This window comes from Crocodylus siamensis, chromosome 4, assembly GCF_052110815.1.
Source record: "Crocodylus siamensis isolate JL-2025a chromosome 4, ASM5211081v1, whole genome shotgun sequence".
Lineage (NCBI taxonomy): Eukaryota > Metazoa > Chordata > Crocodylia > Crocodylidae > Crocodylus > Crocodylus siamensis.
Window position 1 is genome coordinate 114,964,371 of NC_143398.1, and position 22,722 is coordinate 114,987,092.

At 46.7% G+C, this 22,722-nt stretch overlaps 1 protein-coding gene across 1 annotated transcript in view; it reads left to right on the forward strand.

Annotated features, from left to right (window-relative positions):
- Nucleotides 1-22,722, forward strand: part of CECR2 (CECR2 histone acetyl-lysine reader) — a 28,895-nt gene that overhangs the window by 756 nt on the left and 5,417 nt on the right. Inside the window, exons 2-12 of the mRNA XM_090041600.1 lie at nucleotides 430-467; nucleotides 954-1,137; nucleotides 2,993-3,132; nucleotides 4,699-4,748; nucleotides 6,089-6,258; nucleotides 6,723-6,800; nucleotides 13,487-13,643; nucleotides 18,499-18,628; nucleotides 19,561-19,598; nucleotides 19,706-19,797; nucleotides 20,060-20,186. Of these exons, the coding sequence (XP_089897726.1) occupies nucleotides 430-467; nucleotides 954-1,137; nucleotides 2,993-3,132; nucleotides 4,699-4,748; nucleotides 6,089-6,258; nucleotides 6,723-6,800; nucleotides 13,487-13,643; nucleotides 18,499-18,628; nucleotides 19,561-19,598; nucleotides 19,706-19,797; nucleotides 20,060-20,186 (1,204 nt within the window). The remainder of the gene's footprint in view (nucleotides 1-429; nucleotides 468-953; nucleotides 1,138-2,992; nucleotides 3,133-4,698; nucleotides 4,749-6,088; nucleotides 6,259-6,722; nucleotides 6,801-13,486; nucleotides 13,644-18,498; nucleotides 18,629-19,560; nucleotides 19,599-19,705; nucleotides 19,798-20,059; nucleotides 20,187-22,722) is intronic.

Sequence of the window (22,722 nt, forward strand, 5' to 3'; positions counted from 1 at the left end):
GCTGCTCCAGTGCTCCCTGCTGCACCAGGTCATGCCTGCTGGGCTGCGGAGGCCCCAGGGGAAGGAAGCAGGGTGGGAGCCCATGCCTGTACCCTGTACCTGTTCCACATGCAGATCTGGGGGATGCAGGTCCCCTCTGCCCCTTGGGAGTGCACATGTTGGTGGGGATTCAGCTCTTCCCCTGGATGAGCCACCTGTGGGCTCCGTCCTGCTTGCCGCTGGGGCACTGCAACCATGCATTGCGGCCCCGGGCTCCAAGCACTGCCCAGCTGGGTAGCAGCCCCAGCCCTGCCCAGCTCCCTCCTTCCCTAGGGGGGGCCTCAATCCTCCTCCCCGCTATCCCCCTGCACCTGCTAGAACTGCTCTCAGGCTGCAATGATTGTCCATGCGCATGGCACCCCCTGTCTCACTGCCTTCCTCCCATGCCAGCCTGCAGGGAGCCCGTTGCAAAACGGCAAAATCCGCAGGTTTGTCTGGTAAAACGAGAACTCTGCATTTGCCTCCAGTTAAAGGTAAAATCCATGGTTTACTCCATTTTTCTGTGGGAAATGGAAAACCTGGATCCCTGGTGATAACAAGTGAGTGTTGGCGCTGAAATGAGTTGCTATGCAGGGGGATAGAAAGAAAGGTGACTGATAAAGCAGCTTCAGCTGATAAGGCCTGTGGTATTGCAGTGAGAATGCTGCCAGCAGGTGGATTGGTGGAAAGCCTAGGCGCTCCAGTTATCCTGTGGTTATGACAGGATGGTGTTGCTTCAAATATTCACAGAGATTTCCCAGGGTTGGTCAGCCTGCCTCCTGCCACATTTTAAGTTTGCTAAGGCTGTACTGATCCCTTCATTTGCTATGCGGAAGGCATGGCTTCAGCTTTGTCCAGACATGTTTATTTCTTTACCCTCTTGGTCATCTTTTGCATCTTAACCTACTATGGGTGGGATTTGTTCTCTTGAATAGATCCCAGACGTTTCACAGCTACCTTGAGGACATCATCAACTACCGCTGGGAGTTAGAGGAAGGGAAACCTAACCCCCTACGGGAATCCACCTTCCAGGAGCTGCCACTTCGCACCCGCGTGGAGATCCTGCATCGTCTCTGTGACTATCGGCTTGACGCAGATGATGTCTTTGACCTCCTCAAGGTGCTTTGGGCATTATACACTATGGGGGTATAGTAGTTATCAGGGACCTGGGCTGGATTGCTGTGAAACCTAAGTGGGAAGGAAGAGAGGGTAGGAAATATTTTGCTTTCATGGTGCTGACTTTCCTTCTTCACTCCAGCTCTTTCTACATCTTTTAGCTTCCAGACTGGGGGACAGTGCTGCAATCAGACCTAGACAGGTTACAGGGGTGAATGGATGAGAACAGGATGGGTTTCAATACTGACAAGTGCAAGGTGATGCGCCTGGGGAAGAAGAACCAGCACCATACCTACAGGATGGGGAACTCCCTTCTCGTCAGTGCAGAGGCAGAAAAGGATCTTGGAATCACTGTTGATGCCAAGATGAACGTGGGCCGGCAGTGTGGGGATGCAGTCAGGAAGGCCAACCGCACCTTGTCATGCATCCACAGATGCATCTCAAGCAGGTGCAAGGAGGTGATCCTCCCCCTCTGTGGCACAGGTCAGGCCGCAGCTGGAGTACTGTGTCCAGTTCAGGGCGCTGCACTTCAGGAGGGATGTGGACAACATGGAGAGGGTCCAGAGGAGGGGGCACTCGCATGATCAGGGCAGCAGGGCAGGCCCTACGAGGAGGGGCTACAGAACCTGAACCTGTTCAGCCTCCACAAAAAGCTGGGGGGGGTGGGGATCTAGTGACCTGTTACAAACTAGTCAGGGGGGCCCAGCAGGCATTGGGGGAGTCCCTGTTCCTCCGAGCGCTACCAGGAGTGACTAGAAATAACGGTCACAAGCTGGCAGAGGGTAGATTCAGACTAGACATCAGGAGGTGCTACTTCATGGTCAGGGTGGCTAGGATCTGGAGCCAACTTCCAAGAGAAGTAGTGCTGGCTCCTGCTCTGGGGGTCTTTAAGAGGAGGCTAGATGTATACCTTGCTGGGGTCATTTGACCCCAGTACTCTTTCCTGCCAAGGCAAGGGGTCAGACTTGATAATCTGCTCAGGTCCCTTCCGACCCTACCAACTATGAAACTATAAAACTACTGTGTCTAGTCTCTGTTCTGGGAACAAGTGATACGTGGGGATTTCAGATGTGCCTTGGAAGTGTTGCTCCTTTATATTCTGTTTATCTTTGTCTCCTAACCTAATCTGGCTTTTGAAGTATCATGAGTGGATCTCCCTTTTCTTTTTTTTCCCCCCCCCCATTAAATTCAGCAGTTTAAGCCACCCCCTTGGTGAGGAGTGCAGGTTTCCCATTGCCTGCACATTTTACAGCTCTGGAGATGTAATATTCTCTTTTCTACCCAAAAAGAGAGATGTTTTTAAGGACAGGTCCTTGGTGGTCATGCAGGTACTTCATTTTCTTGAGTTCTACCTCTGGAAATGTGGGTCATTAAACTACACACAATCAAAACAAGTTGTAGGGTGTCTCATGAGAGGTATTCACAGCACAATACTTGCTGTGCCAACTGGCCTGATTGGCCACTTCTACAAAGATCCTAGCTTGAATATCTGGAGGTGTTCCAACTGTTGTGGCAGTGCTGTAGGTGCTAGGGCATAGTGCTGGGGCCTGGGGTGAGCCTGCTGCAGGATGGCATTGAACTGCATTGGGAGATCAGGGGGAGGAGCAGTTTGCACAATGCCTTCCAAGCTGGCTGGAGTCGGGCACAGCGTGAATTAGGCCTTTGCTGTTTTGAGCAGCAAAAATGAAATAGTTAAGCCTAGAGAGAGCATTGGAAAAACACATCATCTGAATCTTTCACAGAGCAAAAGGAGAGGGGGCCTTGCAGGTGTTTGTAAGGGGGGGATTTGTCCTGTTATGAGCGATTTAATGTGGCTGCTTTTCAACTTGTCACTGTCTCCCCCCCTGGATGAACACAGGGTTTGGATGCAGACAGCCTCCGGGTCGAACCACTGGGTGAGGATAGCAATGGCGCCCTCTACTGGTATTTCTATGGCACTCGCATGTACAAAGAGGAGCCAGCGCAGGCGAAACCTAATGGAGAGCTGGCTTTGGACAGGTAACAGCTTCTAACTCATACTTTCCACAAAGCCCTGGTAAATGAGGAAGAGAAAGCAGGGCGAGCAGAGAGGAATACTTTGCGCAACAGCAAATGCGAGTTGCACAGAATCTGCTTGACTGTAGCTGTCACGGAAGGAGTGACAGCAGCTGGTGTTTGTACAGGGCATGGGGGAGATTGCCAAGTACACCATTAACTGAATTCATGCTGCAGGGCAGCTGGAGCCAAGCACAGCCTTTGTGGCATTGCAAAAGCCTGCCAGAAGGGCAGGGGGATTCCTCAGCCACTCTCGCTGCCTGCTTCTGAGCTGTCTGCCCCTGGTGTTCAGTAGCAATTACAAGGCACTGACTATTCATAATTTAGTGTCCCCAGGAAGTGGAGAGTGCCGTCTCTCTCCATCCCTCCCACTCTTTGGCTACTGTACTTAATTCCTGGCTGCTATCTGGGCTTATTGCAGCTCTTTTGATATCTCCACACTATTCTGTTCTCTCCATGTCCCTTACTTGCCACTGTTCCCTTCCCCAGGAGATATTTCATAATCTCTGATTGTGTTCCAGGGGAGGTGGGGGACAGACGAACACCCCAAATATTCCAGGGAAAACTGGCAAGAGACGGGGGCGGCCCCCAAAGCGAAAAAAACTGCTGGAGGAGAATTTATTGAGGTATGAAAAGGCCTTTCCTAGAATAGAAATGTTGCATGCAGCTCCTTCAGGGAGAAAGTTCCATAGCATTACTTGGCATTAACAATCCTGCTGTACCCTCAAGACCTCCTGTGGTACTAACTGTCTTCTGTACCCAAATATTATTTTTCCAGCTGGGAGTCAAATAGTAGTTTCTTCTGCAGCTATGACCTCTATGCATTACTCTTGCTAAACACCTGGGCTTGGTTGGTACTTGTCTGAGGCTCCATGGACAATGCAGCAGCTGCTGGAAGTTGTGCGAGACAAATGAAACAGTGGATGTGATTCTTCCTCCTGATCATAGACTGACTCAGTTCCTCAGCATGATGTAAAAGGGCTCACTGTTGCTAGCACATGCTAGCCCTGTCCATTTGAAGTGGGACACAGGGGCAGAGTAGGTAAAGCATCTTTCCACTAATCCAAAGGTCTGAATTCAAGACTTCAGACTAGGACCTAAGTTTCTGACCCAACTGAGAGCCATTCATTCCTATGACCCCAGCTGACTTCCTGCCCTTTGGGCAAGGGGCTGGACTCGATGATCTCCCAAGGTCCCTTCCAGCCCTAATGTCTATGAAATCTATGAAAGAGTTAAGGGAGGCCAAACATGATGCTAATCATGTCACTTTCTTGTGTGCCATTGGTTGAATCCTCCCTTCTTCAGCTGGAATGCTCCAGCCATGGTGGTAGAGTGGCCACCTCAAGGCAGTCTTGCCTCAAGGCAGACTTTTAACCTCAATTCTTTACAAAAATTTCATGCCGTTGTGTGATGGTGGTATTCCTGGAACTTCTGCTGCATTCTTCCCCAGAAGGGGCTCCATGTCAGCTGCTGAAGTGTTTGGGAGTATGTTTCATATTTCCTCACTACATGTTTCCTTCCTCCTTTCAGGGAGAAGGCAGAAGAGAACTTTCTCATGCATGAGACACAGATGAGAAATGGTAAGGACATCATATAGATTGCTCGTGCAGTTTCTCACACACCCAAAGCTTAGAGGGATGAGCTTCCCACAGGAGGAGAGGCTCTCTAGAAGTGGTGCCCTGTTTCTTTTGCTCAGTTGGTTCTGATTTGTATTTGGAATGAGGAATCAAAGTAACAAGTTTGCTTATTCCCAGGAGCCTGAGCAGCTAAATGCTTCCTGTGTAGTATTGGACTATTTTAGGATGAGGAAAGACTCATGACTGGCTTATTGTGAGAGAGGCCTGAGAGTGGAAAAAGGTGGTGGGGGCCTCCTCTATTCCAATAAGGTCAATGGCTGTGTAGAACCACTAAGTTATTTTTCCAGAAATGAGTGGAATATGGGACATTTTGACATGCATCCTGCTTGTGATGATACCAAAGGGAAAAAGCCATGAGCATACTTAGCAGTGGGTGGACAATAAATGGCCTTTCTAATCCTTCCTTCCTTCTCTCCCGTCTCTGTTCAGGAGTTTACTCTAAATTTATACTTCTAAATGCTGTATAAACCATGAACTAGGGATATTCAGAGTTCAGATCCCTATACCTCTGACCCTCAAAAAATAATGAAGTATATGGAAGAGGGAAGTGCCAGTGTAGTTTTCTCCAAAGTGGCTGGGCAGAAACCTCAGTTCTCAAATGTGAGACTCCTTTGGCCTGAATACTGCTTATGTTAGACCTGTTGCAATGGTGGCAGCTTTGGCTTTGTCTTTTCCACTCCTCTTTTCTTCCTTCTCTAGAGTTCAGATTCCCTCTCTTGGACTGCTACCTCCCTACACTCTGAATTCAAGAAAACTTCCAAACCTGAAACTACAGAAATAGTGTTGTGAGCTTAGCAGAATAACATTCACTACTAATTTATATGGCTTCAACTTTAGACATGGTCTCCTGGTATCAGTGCAGTGGTATAGCAGTGTGCATGCCTGAGCACCTCTAACCCACAATGTATTTAGTGACCTAAGGGGGTTTTTTGTTTGGGTTGGGTTTTTTTGGAAAATAGTAGATTTACATCCTGGGTAGGGTTGTAACTGCTGGGGTAGGATGCTCACTCCTCCGCCTTCCCCGCCCCGCTCTTTCAGAGAATATTTAAATATTTTAAAGTGGAGCAGATCTAAAAAGCAAGAGCTTTGAATGAAGCCAGTGCAATGCAGCTCTTCCTTTTACAGGCACTACAGTGCTGTGCTCCTGGCCATGATCTAATAGTGAAGGATGTACTCTATTAATATCTTGCATTTCCCAAGTCATGGAAAATAAAGTATGGATAGGAGAAAAATTGCCAGTAGTAACTGTTACCAAAAATAGTGTCTCTCTGTGTTCATTGAAGGATCCCAGGGCCCAGGCCGTGGGACATGGTGGCTGCTGTGTCAGACAGAAGAGGAATGGAGACGAGTCACAGAGAGCTTCAGAGAGCGGACCTCCCTAAGAGAACGGCAGCTCTACAAACTCCTGAGTGAGGATTTCCTTCCTGAGATCTGCAACATGATTGCCCAGAAAGTGAGTGAGAGCAGGCTGAGTGGTGGGGGGGCAGCCTGTTTTATCTCTGCATGGTGCCATTTGCTGGCTGGGGGTGCTAAATCGAACTAGCCATCAAACACCCTCAGGACTAGAGAAGACTGCCTGCAATTTGAGGAGTACAAGATCCCGAGACACTCTGTAGGGACCTGCTTACGGGGAATTTCAGCCTCATCTTTGGGGCATGGGACTTTCACTGATGGAGTGGTGGCTAGATGTAGATATAACTACTTTAGGATGGGACAAATTTGGAGTCAAGTTCCTGACACTTTTTGCCTCTGTAAAATCAGTTCTGCAGCCAGTCTGTGTGGATGCTGTCCATTTATTAATTGAATAATGGCTTCATGGTTACTTCTAATCTAAAAGTTCTCCACATCATCAGTGTACCCTAGTACATGTCTTTCTCTCTTCCTCCCTTCTTTCTTCCATCTTCATCCCTGTTTCAGGAAAAGCGTCTTCAGCGGACAGAGTTTTCTCCCAGGTGGATGTCTGACCACCAGCCCATCAAACCAATCCATCAGGAGGTGAGAGGAAATCTGAAAATGAGTACAGGGTATGTGGGAGTAGGGTGGGGAAAGGAGGAGGTGGTGGCATAGAAATGTACATGAATACCTTTCAGGAAAATAACCTAAAACATACCTATTCAGTTCTGAAGGAATAATTAGAAAGTATTAATGTTGGAAGAGAGCTTGATAGTAGCCATCTAATTAAACCAGAATAAGCAGTGTTGTACAGTAGCAAAGGAACCTAGTACATTCATGGGCTGCAAGCAGAGAGGCATTGCAGCCTGGATCACAGAAAAGACATCCTTCTCTAATTCACATGCAGCTGCACATGGGTGTGTTTTCTCAATGTGGGGAACTTCATCATATGAAAATTAGAAAACTTGATTCATATCAGAGAACTGCTATAAATAATTATGTTAGTAAGAATTTATATTTTAAATAACAGGTCTCTTCTAGTCCTAGACATCTGCCACCTGCAGTATGAAGGGAGAGCAGAAAGTGCAATTCCCATGGGTTAAAATAAAGAAAAAACCTAGAAAAGTTGAGTAAAAGTGTGGAAGAGCCATCCTTTGTGTCATAGCTAGGAGTCTGTGGAGACAAGAATGGGATGCCATTCATGGTCAGTGATTATTCTCTTGTGCTGCAAAGCAGTTTGCCATTTGAGGAGAGAGATGACACATGTTTATACACAAGCAGCAAAAATCCCCAGTGTGTGCAAACTGAGAAACACAGTGGTGCCTGACTGATCAGTAACCCAGCTGCGCAGGTCCACTGCTGTTAACTGATGCCTCTGGGCCATTGAAGTGGTTCCAGTGAGCTTAGGGCCCTCCCCGTGCTACTTACTGTGCTCTAGATTTGGGGGTGCCAGGAATGACTGAGCAGAGAGTCTCTGGACATTCATGTTAGCTGTTCAGCATGACACTGAAATCGCTTGGGACTCAGGAGAGCCAGTTTGTTGGAGGTAGGGAGCAGTCTTCATTGCCAAGATTTGGGCACAAGACCCCATTCCTCTGCAGTGACATTATGTATTCCTAATGTTGGAGTGACCCTTTCCTTTTAGCCCTGAGGTCTGGATACTGCATAAATCTGAGACCTAACTGCATGGTAGGCTTCTAATCCTTCAGGGGATTTTCCAACAGGTGGTTCAGATTAGCTCCTCATTAAAAGCCTTCTGAGTAGCACCCTCATTAAGGAGAAACAACGGAAATCCTCACAGGGAGCATTCAGGGGCTGAGGGGAAGGGGCATAAGCTGTGCACAAGTTGGGGGTAGGCCAGAACAACCAGTGCTCCATGTTACTGAATTTCTGCATTGAGTGTATTGAGACAGCCCTCTTAGAAGCCACACAAAGGCAGAAGCTCAGCCCTTTAGGGCTGAGTGCACAGAAGACAGTGATGCTGTGTCCTGCAGTGCTCTCTGCTGGAAGGAAGGAGGTAGTTGCATTAAAACAACAGAAATCGGGGATTGTTTTATGTGAGTGAAGTTACCAACTGTTACAGAAAGTAAGGTTTTCTTGTGCCAGGATTACCATAAGTCCAGGTTTTCTGAGACGTTCTCTCTTTGAGCCCTCTGATCTCCATAGGGGTGGATTTTTGAAATCTGACCAAATGTCCAGGATTTTGCTTTGCTCCATTGGCAGGAACAGGGGGAAGGCAATTGGAGGCAATAGGGAGTACAGATGTTACCTACCTGCGGTTGTAGAGATGCGCGCAGACCCATGTGGTGCTCCCTGCTGCCTCCGATCACCCTCCCCCTGCTCCTACCAGTCGACCAAAGCAAAATCCCAGGCATTTGGTCAGGGCAGAGGGATGGGGCCTGGGGTTGCAACAGGGCACAGGGGGCAGGGGATTGCCTGGCCCTCCAGTGGGGGGAAGGGGTGGGGGGGTACTCTGAAGGCAACGGGGAACTCTGTGGCTGGGCCCATAGCACAGGGGCCAGTGCCTATGCTCTCAGGGGCTGAGTGGCCTGGGAGGAGTGGGGGAAGAAGGGGAGGGAGGCCATGGCTAGGCTGCTTGGAACAGTATGGCAGCCCTGTCCCATGGTGGGGGTGTGCCACAAGCCTCCCTTCCTCCTTCCTTCCAGTCCACGCTGGGGCTGGACACACTCTGCTACAGCCTGCATGAATCAGCCACTGCCTTCCAGCCCAGTCAGTACAGGGACAGCTGGGGTGGCAGGGAACTGTGGGTCAGGAGTGAGGAGCACTGGCAGGGCAGGGGGCCAAGGGGCTGCAGGTCAGGAGTGAGGAGCACCAGCAGGGGTGGGGGTGGTGGTACAGGTCAAGTGTGAGGGGTACCATCAAGGTCCAGGGGGGCAGGGTGCTGCGGTTTGGGAATGAGGGCCACTGTCAGGGTTGGAGTCAGTGGGTTGGGAGTGAGAGGCAGCAGCAGTGGCTGTAGTTTGGCAGTGTGGGACAACAGAACAGGCAGGGACAGAGCACCCGCGTATCACTGTTCCCCTGCTCCCCACCCTTAGGTTAGGAAATAACACTCGCAAGGAGGGTAGTAAACCATTGGAACATGCTACCCAGAGAGGTTGTGAAATCTCCATCCTTGGAGGTTTGTAAGACCCAGCTAGACAAGGATGATCTAACTGGGTATGGTCCTTCTTTGGGCAGGGGGTTGGACTAGATGACTTCCTGAGGTGCCTTCCAAACCAAATTTTCTGTGATTCTATGCTGCTAGGGTGGCAGTGACATCTGGGCTCATCTTCAGCTTCCACTGATTCTTTTGTGGAATGTTGTGTGCTCGGCCACACTGAAAATCTTGCCACTTTGTGTCCAGAGCATCTTAACATCTCCATCCTATAACTAAGGTTGTTCGCCCCTTTTTTCTGTTCAAACCTGGCTGCACTACAAGAGCCACAAGAAGCATCTGGTTGTGTTGTGGATGTATGTTAAAAATTTTGGTGCTCCCTGTATTGTGTTGGTGATTTCCTTGTCTTATCCTCTTTTTCTGTTACCAGAATGGTGCCAGGTTTGTTAGGCACTCCTTAGTTTTGTTAAAAACTGTCTTGCGTGATCTCTAAGCCCTGCATTCGTATGTAATGGCATAAGGCTCTTGCTGTTGTCTGAATATTGTGTGGATATATTACACAGATATGGCAGAAGGATACTTGAGTGCACCTGGGGTGGCTCTGAGAAGGGTCATTATAAACCATGCAACCTCTAGGTACTATGATCATGCCTTCCCAGAATGTTAAAGGTGAAAGCCAATAGTTGCTATGTTTATGGCCGAGTCTGAGGCAAAGGAGGGTCACTTCAGTATATTAGCGCCTGCGGAAAGTGCTCAATGTGTTGCACGCATTTGCTTGGACACATTTTGAGATGGATCAGAAAACTGGCTGTTATACCATAAGTAAAACTTGTAACATACTTGCGTTTGGTGACTAGTCCCCCTTCATCTTGGCTTCCCATGTCCTATGTGTTGTAACAACACCCAGAATGTTTTGAGTGCTTCTGCAGTATAAAATAATGAAGTACTGTGGTTTGAGTTGTAGAAAGTTTATCTAGTGGTTATATTGGAAAAAGTCTAGGGCTGGAAAGGAGTTTGCAGCATATCAGATCAGCACCAATATAAAGAAAATTGTCTGTATTGGAAATCAGCCTGATACGGCTGATAATTTGGCCAGTAAATGGCCCGTACATGCGTGCTGCCACAGCGCAGTACGTAGGCGGTGAGGAGCACAGCTTGGAGAGCCCCTACCTATGCCCACCAGACTAGCCCCAGCTCTGTCCCGTACCCACCCCACCCTGGCTGGGCAGTGCTTGCCCCATCCCCTCTCTTCCCTCACTGTAGAGGCCTGAACCACCTGTATGCAGCTCTTCAAGCTGCCAAGCTGGTATCAGAAATCAGATTGGTATTGGCCAATGTGCCTCTTTAAAAATCAGCTATCAGTATCAGCCCCAAAAAATCTGTATCGGTGAACCCCTATTAATTCCATTACTTTTCAGGTAGTTTGAAAACCAGTGAGGAACTGGGAGATGTATGAAGAAACAATGACAATGTCTCAACTCTGCAAATATTTGACTTGCCTATGGAGACCTGTTGATTTTAGTGGGATTGCTCCTAAATCTGAATTTTCACATGCAGTTACTTGTATAATTCAGCCTATGATCAGGTAACAAAGCAAAGGAGACCTGGGTGATAGTTTAGATTAAATGAGGGAGAAATTTGCCATTTGAAGTGGTAGCTAAGAAGATCAGTTGTGAGCTGCGTAAACCAAGGCATTGTGCCACAGAGTATGGAGGTGGCAGTCCCTCTCTGTAAAACTCTTACAACTACACCTGCAGTCAATTCTGGGCATCCCAAAAATAGGTTGTAGAGCAATGGGAGAGAAGTCTGAGAAAACCAACTAAAATAACTGCAAAGTTGGAAGGTCTGACTGATATTTTAACCTGATTATACACATTTGGATTTTTTAAGCGTCTAAGAAAGCAGAGAAATGTTGGAATGTGAGGAAGAAGAGAATGTACAAAAGAGTATAACTAGGAATAACTGGATGAAATTAAGAGGAAGAAAATAGAGTGAATTTGAAGAGAAATAGGCTAACAAGGATAAGCCTGTAGAATAGTTTTTCTGGGGAACCAATGTGAGCTTTAGTTCCTTGTGGTATTTAGACTGGCCAAAGATTAAAAATCCCTATAGGAAGGATCCTGCAGCAGCCAGGGAGAGGGACTAGAAGAGTAAATTCCTTCTCTAATTGCTATGATTCTGTGTGGTGATTCCTAGGATACAGACGGTGGGTCTGAGAGGTTTAGTTGGGTACTGTGATGCTGGGGGGATTCAGATTCAAATAAATGAGACCATTCCGTGGGGGAAGGTAGTGCCCAAGGGGTTCACTGCACTCTGGCTAGTGCAGGATTGGCATTTCTATTTTTCCTTTCTGACTATCCCTGCAAGATACATGGGTGATGCTGAAAAGCAACCTGGGGCCATGACTAAATATCTTAAGTGGACTACTTTTCCCTACCAACAGAAATGCCAGTGAACCTCCTAACATACTGTTGCTGGTGGAAGTGGGGCTAAAGGATAGTATAGGATGCTTTCCCAAGGAGCACAGCTGCAGAAAATTGTCAAATGGCATTTTGGCTTGGGGCGGGGGAAGGAATGAAGACCGTCTACAACACATGCAGTGAAATTAGGCAACATTTTTAACCATTTATCAGTACATCCTCAGATCCCATTTCTAGGCACACGGAGTAGTACAACAATAGTGATTTGAGTGAAGGCCTTTTTGAGGGATTTAATTATGGAGTAAGAAAAGTGGACAGTCTGAGTGGTAGCTGACGGACATCAGGTGGTCACTTACAGCACCTACCTGATGCCTGCTCCACCATGTGCTAATTAGCTCCAGCAGCCTCAGCATCCTTGTATTCTGCTTCCCTGTGCTTCAAAATGGTGGCAGGGGCACTTTAACTAAAGGTTGTTTTTAACTAAATCTCTTTGAACGAGCAGTAATTAAAGCTCCCCCATTGCCATGTTGAAGCGCAGGATGCTGAATACACAAGATGCTGCAAGCACTTTAATTAGAGTGGCCGCTCCACCCTGCCCCAGAGCATGGGTCAAGATGCCCATATACTCAGGAAATCCCTTATGCCCAAGTGATAGTTGATTTATACCCTTAAAATTAAGGTGGTGAGCCTGTGGACCTGGATTATTATCAAATTAAAATTTCAGTGAGAAGTCCAGAGGATATTTTTTTTTTCTTTTTCTCTTTTTTAAAGCAGAATCTAAGTAAAATGGAAATGTTACAGACCCACACATTCAGCCTCTAATGCCATAAAGCCAATAACTTTTATTTCTGTAGTGCTGCATGTCTGCATTGCACTTCATGGCTGAAGAAAGGGAGGTGATTCCTGCTCTGTGGAATTGTCATTCTTCCTAGATCAAATGTATACAACATTACACTGTGTCAGAGCTATGGCTTGGGAAGGAAGTGGGGCAGTGAAAAACTGCACAAGGAGAATATTTGGTGGCAGGACCTGTTCAAAGGGTATGGCAAAACCAAAAAAAATCTGATTCAAATAAATCTTTCGTAAATCAGAAAAAAACTACCAAAGATAACGATGCGAGGCCCCTTTCCAATCCAGAGTACTCCATATCTTTGAGAGGCCCAAATTCCTTAGCAACCCTTCAGTTCAGACTCTACCTAGAAGGTGAGCAGGGTTTTTATAAAGACCTTGTATCTGGGTGACTGACAGTTGTTCTATCCTCATAGCACTCTTGGAGCACAGAGGGATTTTGTGTTATATGACAATCCCTCTATGCTTCATGAATGGTTAAGGAGAGGACAGCTGTCAATCACCCAGATACAAGGTCTCTGTAAAAATCCTGCTCCCCTCCTAGGTCAAGTCTGAAAGACAGATATCAACACACACAATCCCTCTGCTCCAAGAGTGGTATAAGGAGAGGATAAAGCAGGAGTGAGAGATGGAGAGCTGATTGGTTGTATATAGGGGAATTGCTTGTATCATATGATACAAAAGATAATTACAACAAATGCCAGACATATTTTCCATATAATTTTCCCCTAATATATATATATATATATATATATATATATATATGGGAAATTATATTTCTGGCATTTGTTGTAGTTCTCTTTTTGGACCCTATACAGTAAATCTACCTGTGATTGGATACACATGAGCCAGTGCTGCCCTTTGTGTGAGACCATGACAGTTCCACATGCATCTTTTTGTCTCAGGCAACTCCAAGTGTCCTCAGTAGGATGGAGAAACAGAAGCGCAGGGAGGAAGAGGAGGAGCGCCAAATCCTTCTAGCTGTACAGAAGAGGGAGCAGGAACAGATGCTGAAAGAAGAGAGGAAGAGGGAGATGGAAGAGAAGGTGAAAGCTGTGGAAGGTATGCATCACTGATAGGTGAAGCAAAAGTGGAAATGTTTGGGGGTCTTGCTGGTAAACTGAATTGGGACCTGCCATTTACACTTCTCTAGTGTCAGGAACATTAATGTACATCCAAGAGGGAGCCAGTGCATGCTTTACCTTAGAATTGGGGTGTCATCCTCTCTGGTCTGTTCGGCCCACTAACTTCTCTTCCTTCTCCTTCTCCTTCAGTGTCTGGTAGCTGTCCTCTTCTATTCCTTTCAGCTGTGCTGCCTTCTTACCACCTCTGTGTTATCCACTTCAACATCCCTATCCTTTCCTTCTCCTCCTATATAGAGTTGTTTTGCAGTTGCTTCATGTTCTTCTACTGTCCCTACATATCTGATCAGCCCAGGTGACCTTTCATTGCCTTTGTGGCATATGCTGTAGCTTACCTAAAACACATAGGCAGAAATGCTGAAAGATGGATAAGTTCTGCTGGAGAAGGGGAAAGGGTGTTGCCATCAGAGGGGCAATGTGTGCTGAGGGGGCCAGATGAAGAATTAGGTTATGCAGGTGGCAACTTCAGGTGCTTTTCTGCTTGCTAGTTCACCTAGCCACACTGTTGCTGTTATTGTAGTAGCAGGTGTTGCGGTGGTAGTAGCTTCAGCCCTGGCTCTGGTCCCGGGGCAAGAACTGCTGCCACCACTGCGTCAGTAGGTTGGGCTGGAGACAGTACGTGCTTCACACTCCCTGCCCTAGGCAGGAAGAAAAGGCGGGAGGGGGGCAGGGGTGAGGAAGCAGCAGGGGCAACAGCTGTGATCTCAACTCTGGGTTTGAAGTTGCAGCTGCAGCCACTGCCCTCCTCCACTTGCACTTGAAACTGAGGACAAGGGCTTTTCCCCCTTGTGTTGAATGGGGCAGGGGGGATCTTGTCTTGGATTTCAGCAAATATGGTATTTGCCATGTGATTAATCTGTTTCAGTTTGTTTGGTTACCGTCCCGCCCAAGTGAAAAGAGGTGATTCTTGCTTTCTTTCTGTCACTCTTCCACCTCAGTATTTGGGAGCTGAAGGAGCAGAAGCAGATGTGACCTTGAAGTTGGAGGCAGTTTTTCTGGGCTGTAGGATCGTGCCAGACCCACAATCAGCCCAATAAATGGCTTGGTTACTGCAGCTGCAGTCTCAGGGAGACCCAGAGTATCCCCAGAAATTTGCTCTGGAGGCAAACAGTGCAGGACAAGGGCTGGTGAACAAAGTAAGCAGAAGAAAAAAAAAGAAAAATGAAAACCATGCAGACTTACCAGGAAGAAACAATCTGCTGACCAGATGGTTGGTTACAAGCTGGATGACATCTAAGAACAGCTGTTTCTGCTTCCCACCCCACAAACCTTTTGAAAATCCATTTACATTCTTAGTCTTCATAATCCTCTGGTTGCCTGTCTAATCACAGTCCATTGCTTTAACCACAGACTCTCAGTTTTTAGCTCCACGACAAACATCCTGTGTTATCTTGGCAAATCGCATAATCTCTCTGCTATAGCTCTCCATCTTGAATTGGCATAATAATAACATCTGTACCTGGCAGAGGTGTTGTAAATATGTATCGAAAAAGTTCAGAGGTTCTCTGAAACTGCTTTTATTTCAGCTGCATGAGTTGCTTGGTAAATAGAACCACTGAATGACCCAATGATGTTAGGCTTTGTCTATACAAGGAAATCCACTTTGTTAGTTTAAATCCATTTTTAACTGATTCAGGTAAATTGGCACTAACCTTTGTGTGGATATCCCTATTTTGACTTAAGAATGGTGTAAGTTCAGTTTAAACTTGTTGCCAGTCAACTTTAAAACAGATTTACTTAGATTTAAAAAGCCTTTTTATACTGGTGTACACTGATTTGAAAATTGTATCTTTTTAACACAGACTTGGCCATAGAAACATCAACCATCCAAGTAATATTTTTTGTCTCAACAGCCCTTCTATTACCAAACCAATCTTCAGTGAGACTGGGTCTAATATTTTCTATAAGACAGTTTTCTTCAAAGGCAGGAAGTGACCCAAGGATAAAATCATTTGTTTTTCACAGTTCAGACTTGCTAAGGAATTGGATCCATGAACAAATTGCTGGAAGGTAAACTAAGGTGGAAATTTACAGCACATCAGCTATTCCATGTGCATACTCTTATCCCACTTTAAATGCACAGGAGATTAACCTGTTTCCATTGAGGAGCAAGCTGCGTCACACTTAACTGGGGTCAAGGAGTAAGAGCACAAATGCAGGTTGTTACCATGGAGTGGCTAAGGCGTTGTAAGTTCAAACCATTGTTACCCTGTGGTAACTTACATGTTTAGCAGATCCTTAAACTCAGGGTGTTCAGGGTGACAAAGGCCTACCTGAAGGTTGCAGTCCATTTTTTTTTTATTGTTTACCTTTTTGTAAGGTGTTCTGCAGTGGGAGAAGCATTGAGAATGAAATGTTGGTATTATCTAATGAAACTTCAAAAGCCCTTTGCTTAGTTAGCTTGATAATAAGTTAGCCTGATGATAAGCTTAACCCAGGTACGTAACCTCTGGCTGGGTCCATTTGTATTTCTCTGAACATATAATGGGTGGCCAGGCTGTAGCTCTTAAGCAGAACTGGAGCTCTCTGGCAGTTGAAATGTGGTTCTTGCAGGAAGTAATTTAATGACACATTATTGCTTGAGATGAGGAGCTGGGCGCAAATCATTGACACTTCCTGTGATTCCTAACTGTATCACATTTTTTTGATTTGTGGCTACAAGGCTTAGGAAACTTGGTTGCCCTAGTATATTGTCTATGTTAACCTCTGTATTTCTACCAGGACAGCAGTTAGGCATGTCAGGTGATCTTCCCAGGTGCTACTGTAGCATCATGTTGCACAAATATTCAACTGGAAAATCATAGAAAAAAACTGTTCAGACACTAGCTAGTTTTGGAGTCAGGTGAGCCGGGTTCTTTGTGGCTTAGAAGTGTGACAGTGTATTGATCGTTCATCTGTAGCTTCACAGATGAGAGATTATTTAAACTGCAGTGATAAAGTGACCATTAGTCATAACTGAACTCTAGCAGGATAATCGAGGATTTTCCTAAATTTTCAAACAGTTCACCAGTGCAAAATGCCACAGACTGTAAAAAGCTTCCTAAAGTCTACACCTCCATTTGGTCTGTTCCTATCAGTGCTAGGTGTGTCCATTTGCTGTTAAAAGGCTTAAGTGCTCAGTTATCATCAGCTCATCATAGAGACATCCAGTCATGTAAGTGACCCTCTTCTGAGGTGTGAAATCAAGTTCATCAATATATGTAATAGCCCTGTACCTACATATGGTTTTGTGTTGGAATTTCCGCATTGCAAGTTTGAAAAGATGCCAGATGATGGATTCTTCTTCCTTTTACTTCCAACTAGGCCAACTCAGGTCTGAGTCCTTTTGTTCCTCTTCTGGTCTTCTGGATCAGCCTACAAGATTCAGCTTTTCCTATTTAATTTCTTCTGCATCCTCCACCTTTCTTGGTTTCTAACTAATGCAGTAGGTTCTCTGAGGAGTTGTTTCTCTGTAGCCTGAGAACTGTACAACACTGGGCTGTTTGCTAAAACAAATGTTGGTATCCTAGGTCACAATAGACAAAAGCTGCATCATAGGAGTATTTATCAGCTATATCTTCCCCTATCACTGGTCTGTAATTTCTTTCCAAGCCTCCAGAAAACCCTATGGTTTCTAAGTTTAGAGTATGATTTCAAGGTCTGTAAGTCTTTGTTGAGGATCCATTTCCCATGGGCCAAAGTCTGTGTAGTGTGTTATATCATGGAGGCAACTCTTTAACTTCCTCCCATTTAGGAATTGCATATACATCTGAATGCCACCACTCAGATGCCTGGTATTAAACTCTGAAGAAAACATGAGTTGGTCAGATTTCACAAAAGGGCCCTCTGTTTCATGTCTCCTCAGTCGCAGTAAAAGCATTCCAAGGTTCTTGCATCCTTTCCATCCCTGTTATACCCAGCTTTAATTTATCTCTTGACTTTTGTATCAAGTTGTCCCCTTACCCTCCTTCCCAAATTTTAGAAATGTAGTTCTAGCCAAAGTTTTGTGAGGGTAAACTGGGACTATCTCTTGTTCTGTCACTCATTCAGGATTGGAAATGCTTTCCCTGGAACTACTTCTGAATAACGCACCCATTTTCTCCTCAGACAATTGCTGAGATGTATCAGTTGTGCGTGGAGCCACATTAGGGCTGCTCCTGTTGGAAGTGTCCAACTGGAATCTCTGTCACTTTCCCCTCACCTGAAATGTTTCATAGAGCTTAGCATTTTTCTCACAGCTGTCATCAAAGTAGTAGCATCAAAGGTGCCTTCTCATATAATAAAAGGAACTAGGAAAGGAATCCATTCCCACCATGTGGGATGCGACTGTCTGTTCATTTCAAGGAAAACGGAGACTTATGTCTTCCTCAGTGTTTGTAGGGAAAGCTTAAGAACTTTCCTTCAGGTGAAAGTAATGGCACTACTTCTGGCTGCTTGACAAGTTGCCTGCCAGCCTTGATATATGCCAGTCAGTGGGCATAGACCAGCAAGTTATGTAGGAATTTGGAAACAGACTGCCAGCCATTGCACTACAGTGATGAGAGATGAGAAAAGACAGGCAGTGGTGCTTTTGTAACCTTAATTCCTTTGCATTTGCTTGCTACTACTGCTTCTAGGAGGGTGATCACGTTGAGTGAAGCCCTTGAACAAGTCAACACCTTCCCACCATCTTTGTAGGTTCAACATGCTCCCAGCTGCACAGGGTAGATGAACAGCCTGCCTAGCTTACTTGCATGATATTATTGGTGAGAGGTAAGAAGCTTAAGCTACATTGTGTCTCTGCCCTCCCTCTGCAGAACGAGCCAGGCGGAGGAAGCTTCGAGAAGAGCGGGCTTGGCTGCTGGCCCAGGGGAAGGAGCTTCCCCCAGAACTTTCCCACTTGGATCCCAGTTCCCCTACTAGGGATGAAAGGAGGACCAAGGATCTGTGAGTATCACCAGCTGTTGGGTATGCAGCACATATGTACACCCATACCCACATAGCGAATATATATGCGGGAGGAATATGGCTAGTGAGAGGGAGGCCATGTACAGATATTCATGTCCAGAGTTGCTGCTTTTCCAGGCGAAATTATAAGTGTACAGAACAAAAGTGATGGCTCCATGAGAAGAATAAACCAGGAACAACCAGTGTTAAATCACCCCCAGGAGAGTTTCTCCTAGGAGAGCAAATGTCTGTACATGTTCTTTTCTGAGAGAAGCCACAGCAGTTCTCCAGCATCCTATGGTGCTTTTCTCCTATGTGCCCTCCCCACCCCCATTTACCCCCCAGCCATCCTCCTTCCTACACACAGGGAAACTGTGTTTGGACTCTGCTGCTTCAGCCATGCAGAGAGCAAAACACATCCCCTTCACAATCCCCCTGTTGTGCTGCAGGGAGACATGGGCTGACCTAGACACTGCTCTGAGGTAGCCTATCAGGGCTGCCCTGTGCATTGTTGCTATCTGTCTCTGGGTAGACTGAAGGAGTTTGCAGAGCATATTGAGATGCATGCACAGGAGGAAACCCCTGAATGCAGTGGCAGCACTGCAAGCTCTCTGCTCCTCAAGGGCTCACCATTTGATTCTCTGATCAGGTGCCTGTGGGTAACTTTTTCTACCAGGAAGATAAACCTGGGAGAATTATTTTAGATCATTTGAACACATGTACAAAGAGGGAGTGTGAGAGAATGTGTTTCGGGTAATAGAACAGACGGGAGTGGGGTTGGAATGAACAGCAGATTTTGTGGTGCAGGCAAGAGGGCATCTCTCTGAAGGTGTGCCCATTAATGTGGCAGCCCTGCCTCTGGGGTGGAGGAAAAGTGAGGAAGAAAAGCATGTGCATTCCTTGAGCTTCACATTTTTGCTTCCCGTTTGCAGCTTTGAATTGGATGATGAATTCACTGCCATGTACAAAGGTTAGTCTTCTATCCCAACCTTTTGCTTTGTTAGATTTTAAATAAGCTAATATCTACTGAGGTTGTGTAATGGCTTGTCTTCCTTTTGTTCCTTTTGTTGCTGCCAGTTCTGGATGTGGTAAAGGCTCACAAGGACTCTTGGCCCTTTTTAGAACCAGTCGATGAATCGTATGCTCCAAACTACTACCAAATCATTAAGGTAGGCTGTGTAGTCCAGCCTGGTGGGTCAGATCTTCCATTTTGTTCTTTGGTGACCGGATTAATAGACATCCATGCATTGGATCAGTTGTCTGAAGATCTGTTTTCTCTGTTATGCAGAAGTTCGGGCTACATGAGTCTAGTGGACCTCTCTGGCCTTAAAATCCAGTAGGAAGTTGCCCTATAGCAATAATACAGGGTGTAGTGAGACTGTCTTTGGGACCTTACTAGTGCTTGTTTTGACTGAACTTGGTGTGTTGCAGGCTCCCATGGACATCTCCAGCATGGAGAAGAAGTTGAATGGAGGTCAGTACTGCACCAAGGAGGAGTTTGTGGGTGACATGAAGACCATGTTCAGGAATTGCCTCAAGTACAATGGAGAAGGCAGTGGTAAGAGCAGTGAGAGAAGATTTGTTCTGTCTTGTCAGCAGTTGGTCAGTACAGCCACAGGCGTCTCCCTCTTTGCCATTAGCTGGCTTGTACAAGACTCCAAAACTCTTCCTTCAGGTACTTTCTGGAGGCTGGAATAAAAAATAGGTGTTCCTAGATACTAAGGCCTGATTCAACAGGGTACTTAAATGCATGAATTGTATACTTTAAATATATGCATTAACTGATTAAAGGGCGTCTGCTCACATGTGTAAAGTTCTTCATGTGCTTAAGTATTTGGGCCTAGAATGTTGCATGAATCACTGGGTTCTCTGGTTACTTGGAGAGTCAATTACAAAGAGAAGAGATGTCTTTGTAGGCATGTTTCCTTTTGTGCTTGTGTCTTCCATGCCATGGTTGAGTAGCAGGGAATTTTATGGAGGGCAGGAGTTTGCTTTGCTTTGTAAAGCAGAATTGTCCAACCTCTGGTTGGTAGAGGACCAGGTGCCCCATGAGCCATAACACCCCTGGGCCTCATGTAGTACAAGCCACACACCACAGGGGCAGGCCTTCTAGGGTCTACCTCCATAGTCACAAAGACAGTCCCTCTGCCTTCCTGGCTGCACGGGCAACCAGGTCTATTTCCTGAGCTCCCTCCCACCATGCCATCCTCAGAAGCAGGCTGGATGGGAAACAGAAGCCAGAGGAGAGACTGCAGAGGGAGTGGGGACCCAGAGACCTTAGCTGGGAGGAATGAGAAACTGGACCTGAGCAGTGAGAATAGTGGCCGGGCAGTAGCCTATGGGCCGCGGGCTGTATGAGGCTCATGGGCTGCCAGTTGGACAGCCCTGCTGTAAAACTAAATAAGGAATATCCAGTACATGTAGCCTTTTGGAGGAAATGGTGTTCTTGTTGTCTTCTTTTGCCTCTTGTTACATGGGCCAGTTACTAGAATCAGGACTCCCCTGTGTGGCAGTTGAAACCAGGTGTATAGCTGGTGAGAAACATGCAGGTTTGTACTACGGCAGTGTTGCACATTGTCTCACTCATACCTGTATCTGTGGGCTGGACAGGAAAATTCCCTGAAGGGCAGGAGGAACTTAGATTCCTCAGAGGTGGGTTCCAGCTAAGGGAATCCTGTGCTCAGGGACTGAGAAAAAGATCTATTTTCAGTGGCAGTGTCCTGCAAAAAAAAATGTTGAGGTGGTAAAGAGGAAAGAATCAGAATGCAGTTTTCACGGACACTTCCACATGTCTCTCTATTGACTTCACTGAAGATCAAGAATTTTTTGTGAGCAGAATATTTTATAGAAATAAGACATGTAGGTTGACTGATGCTCATGATGCACCTCCGGTGCCCGTAAGTCAAGAGGATGTTTAGAAACTGCCCATAGAAAAAACTTTTCATCACCCTTCCCATGTTCTGAGAGTGCAGTGCAGCAACTTGGAGCAGTCCATGAATAGTTGTAAATAGAATCAAATTCAATTATGGGTGGGACTTCTGTCTGGAGGGAAATAAAATAATTTGTTTGGCACCAATTTATTTGGAATGTGGAGGTTAACCCTTTTTTCTCTCAACACTTTCACCTAACTGACTGTTCAGGGCCTCTGTTTAAAGCTGGGTTTGATAGTTCACATATTCAGCTATGCAGTCCCTATTAAGGCTGTCCTTGGACGTTTGTTTAATGATAAAGTTAAATGATAACTCGGAGCATAACTGTGTCACTAGTACTACTTGGTAATACCTAGGTCAGGTGTAGGCAATATTTTATGGCCGGAGTGCTGAAAAACACCACAATGCCTACCTTGGAAGGTGCCGGAGTGCCAGCATGCCAGAAAAAGAAAACGAAGGCAGGAGGTACATGGCAGGATGCCCTACTTATACCCCTGCCCCCCACCCCAAGCTCTGTGGCTGTCAGCAGCTACCCAGAGCCAGGGCCGGCTGCAGCCAGGGGGCTCCAAATAGCTGTTCCGGAGCCCTGGCATCAGCTCTGTACCCCCTACCTGCGCCTTGGAGCAGGCAGTGGGGAAGGGGCATGAGGCAGCACAACTCTGGTCTCTCCCCAGCTCCTGGCACAGAGCTGATGACTGGGCTCTGGAGCCTGGCTGCAGCAAGCAGCGGGCAGGCTGCAAATAGCTGTGCCGGACTCCACAGCTCCGGGAGCTCCACGCTGGCAGCAACTGTGCGCACACCTCGGGGCAGTCTGCGCTGCCCTGCTGTCCACTCTGAGGTGTACACACAGTTGCTGCCAGCATGAAGCTGATGCCAGAGCTGTGAAGCTGTTTCCAGCCTGCTTGCTGCAGCTGCCCAGAGCCCAGTCTGTCTACAAACAGCTGCACCAGGCTCCGGAGCCCAGTCACCAGCTCTGTGCCGGGAGCAGGGGAGAGACCGGGGCTGCGGTGCCTCACACCTCTCCTACTGCCTGCTTCAAGGTGCACATGCACTCACCAGTACAGAGCTGAAACCGGGGTTCCATACCGCAGCACAGCTCTTCGCAGCTTCCCAGCTGCAGCTGGCCCTGGCTCTGGGTAGCTGTTCCCAGCAGGCAGCTGAGAT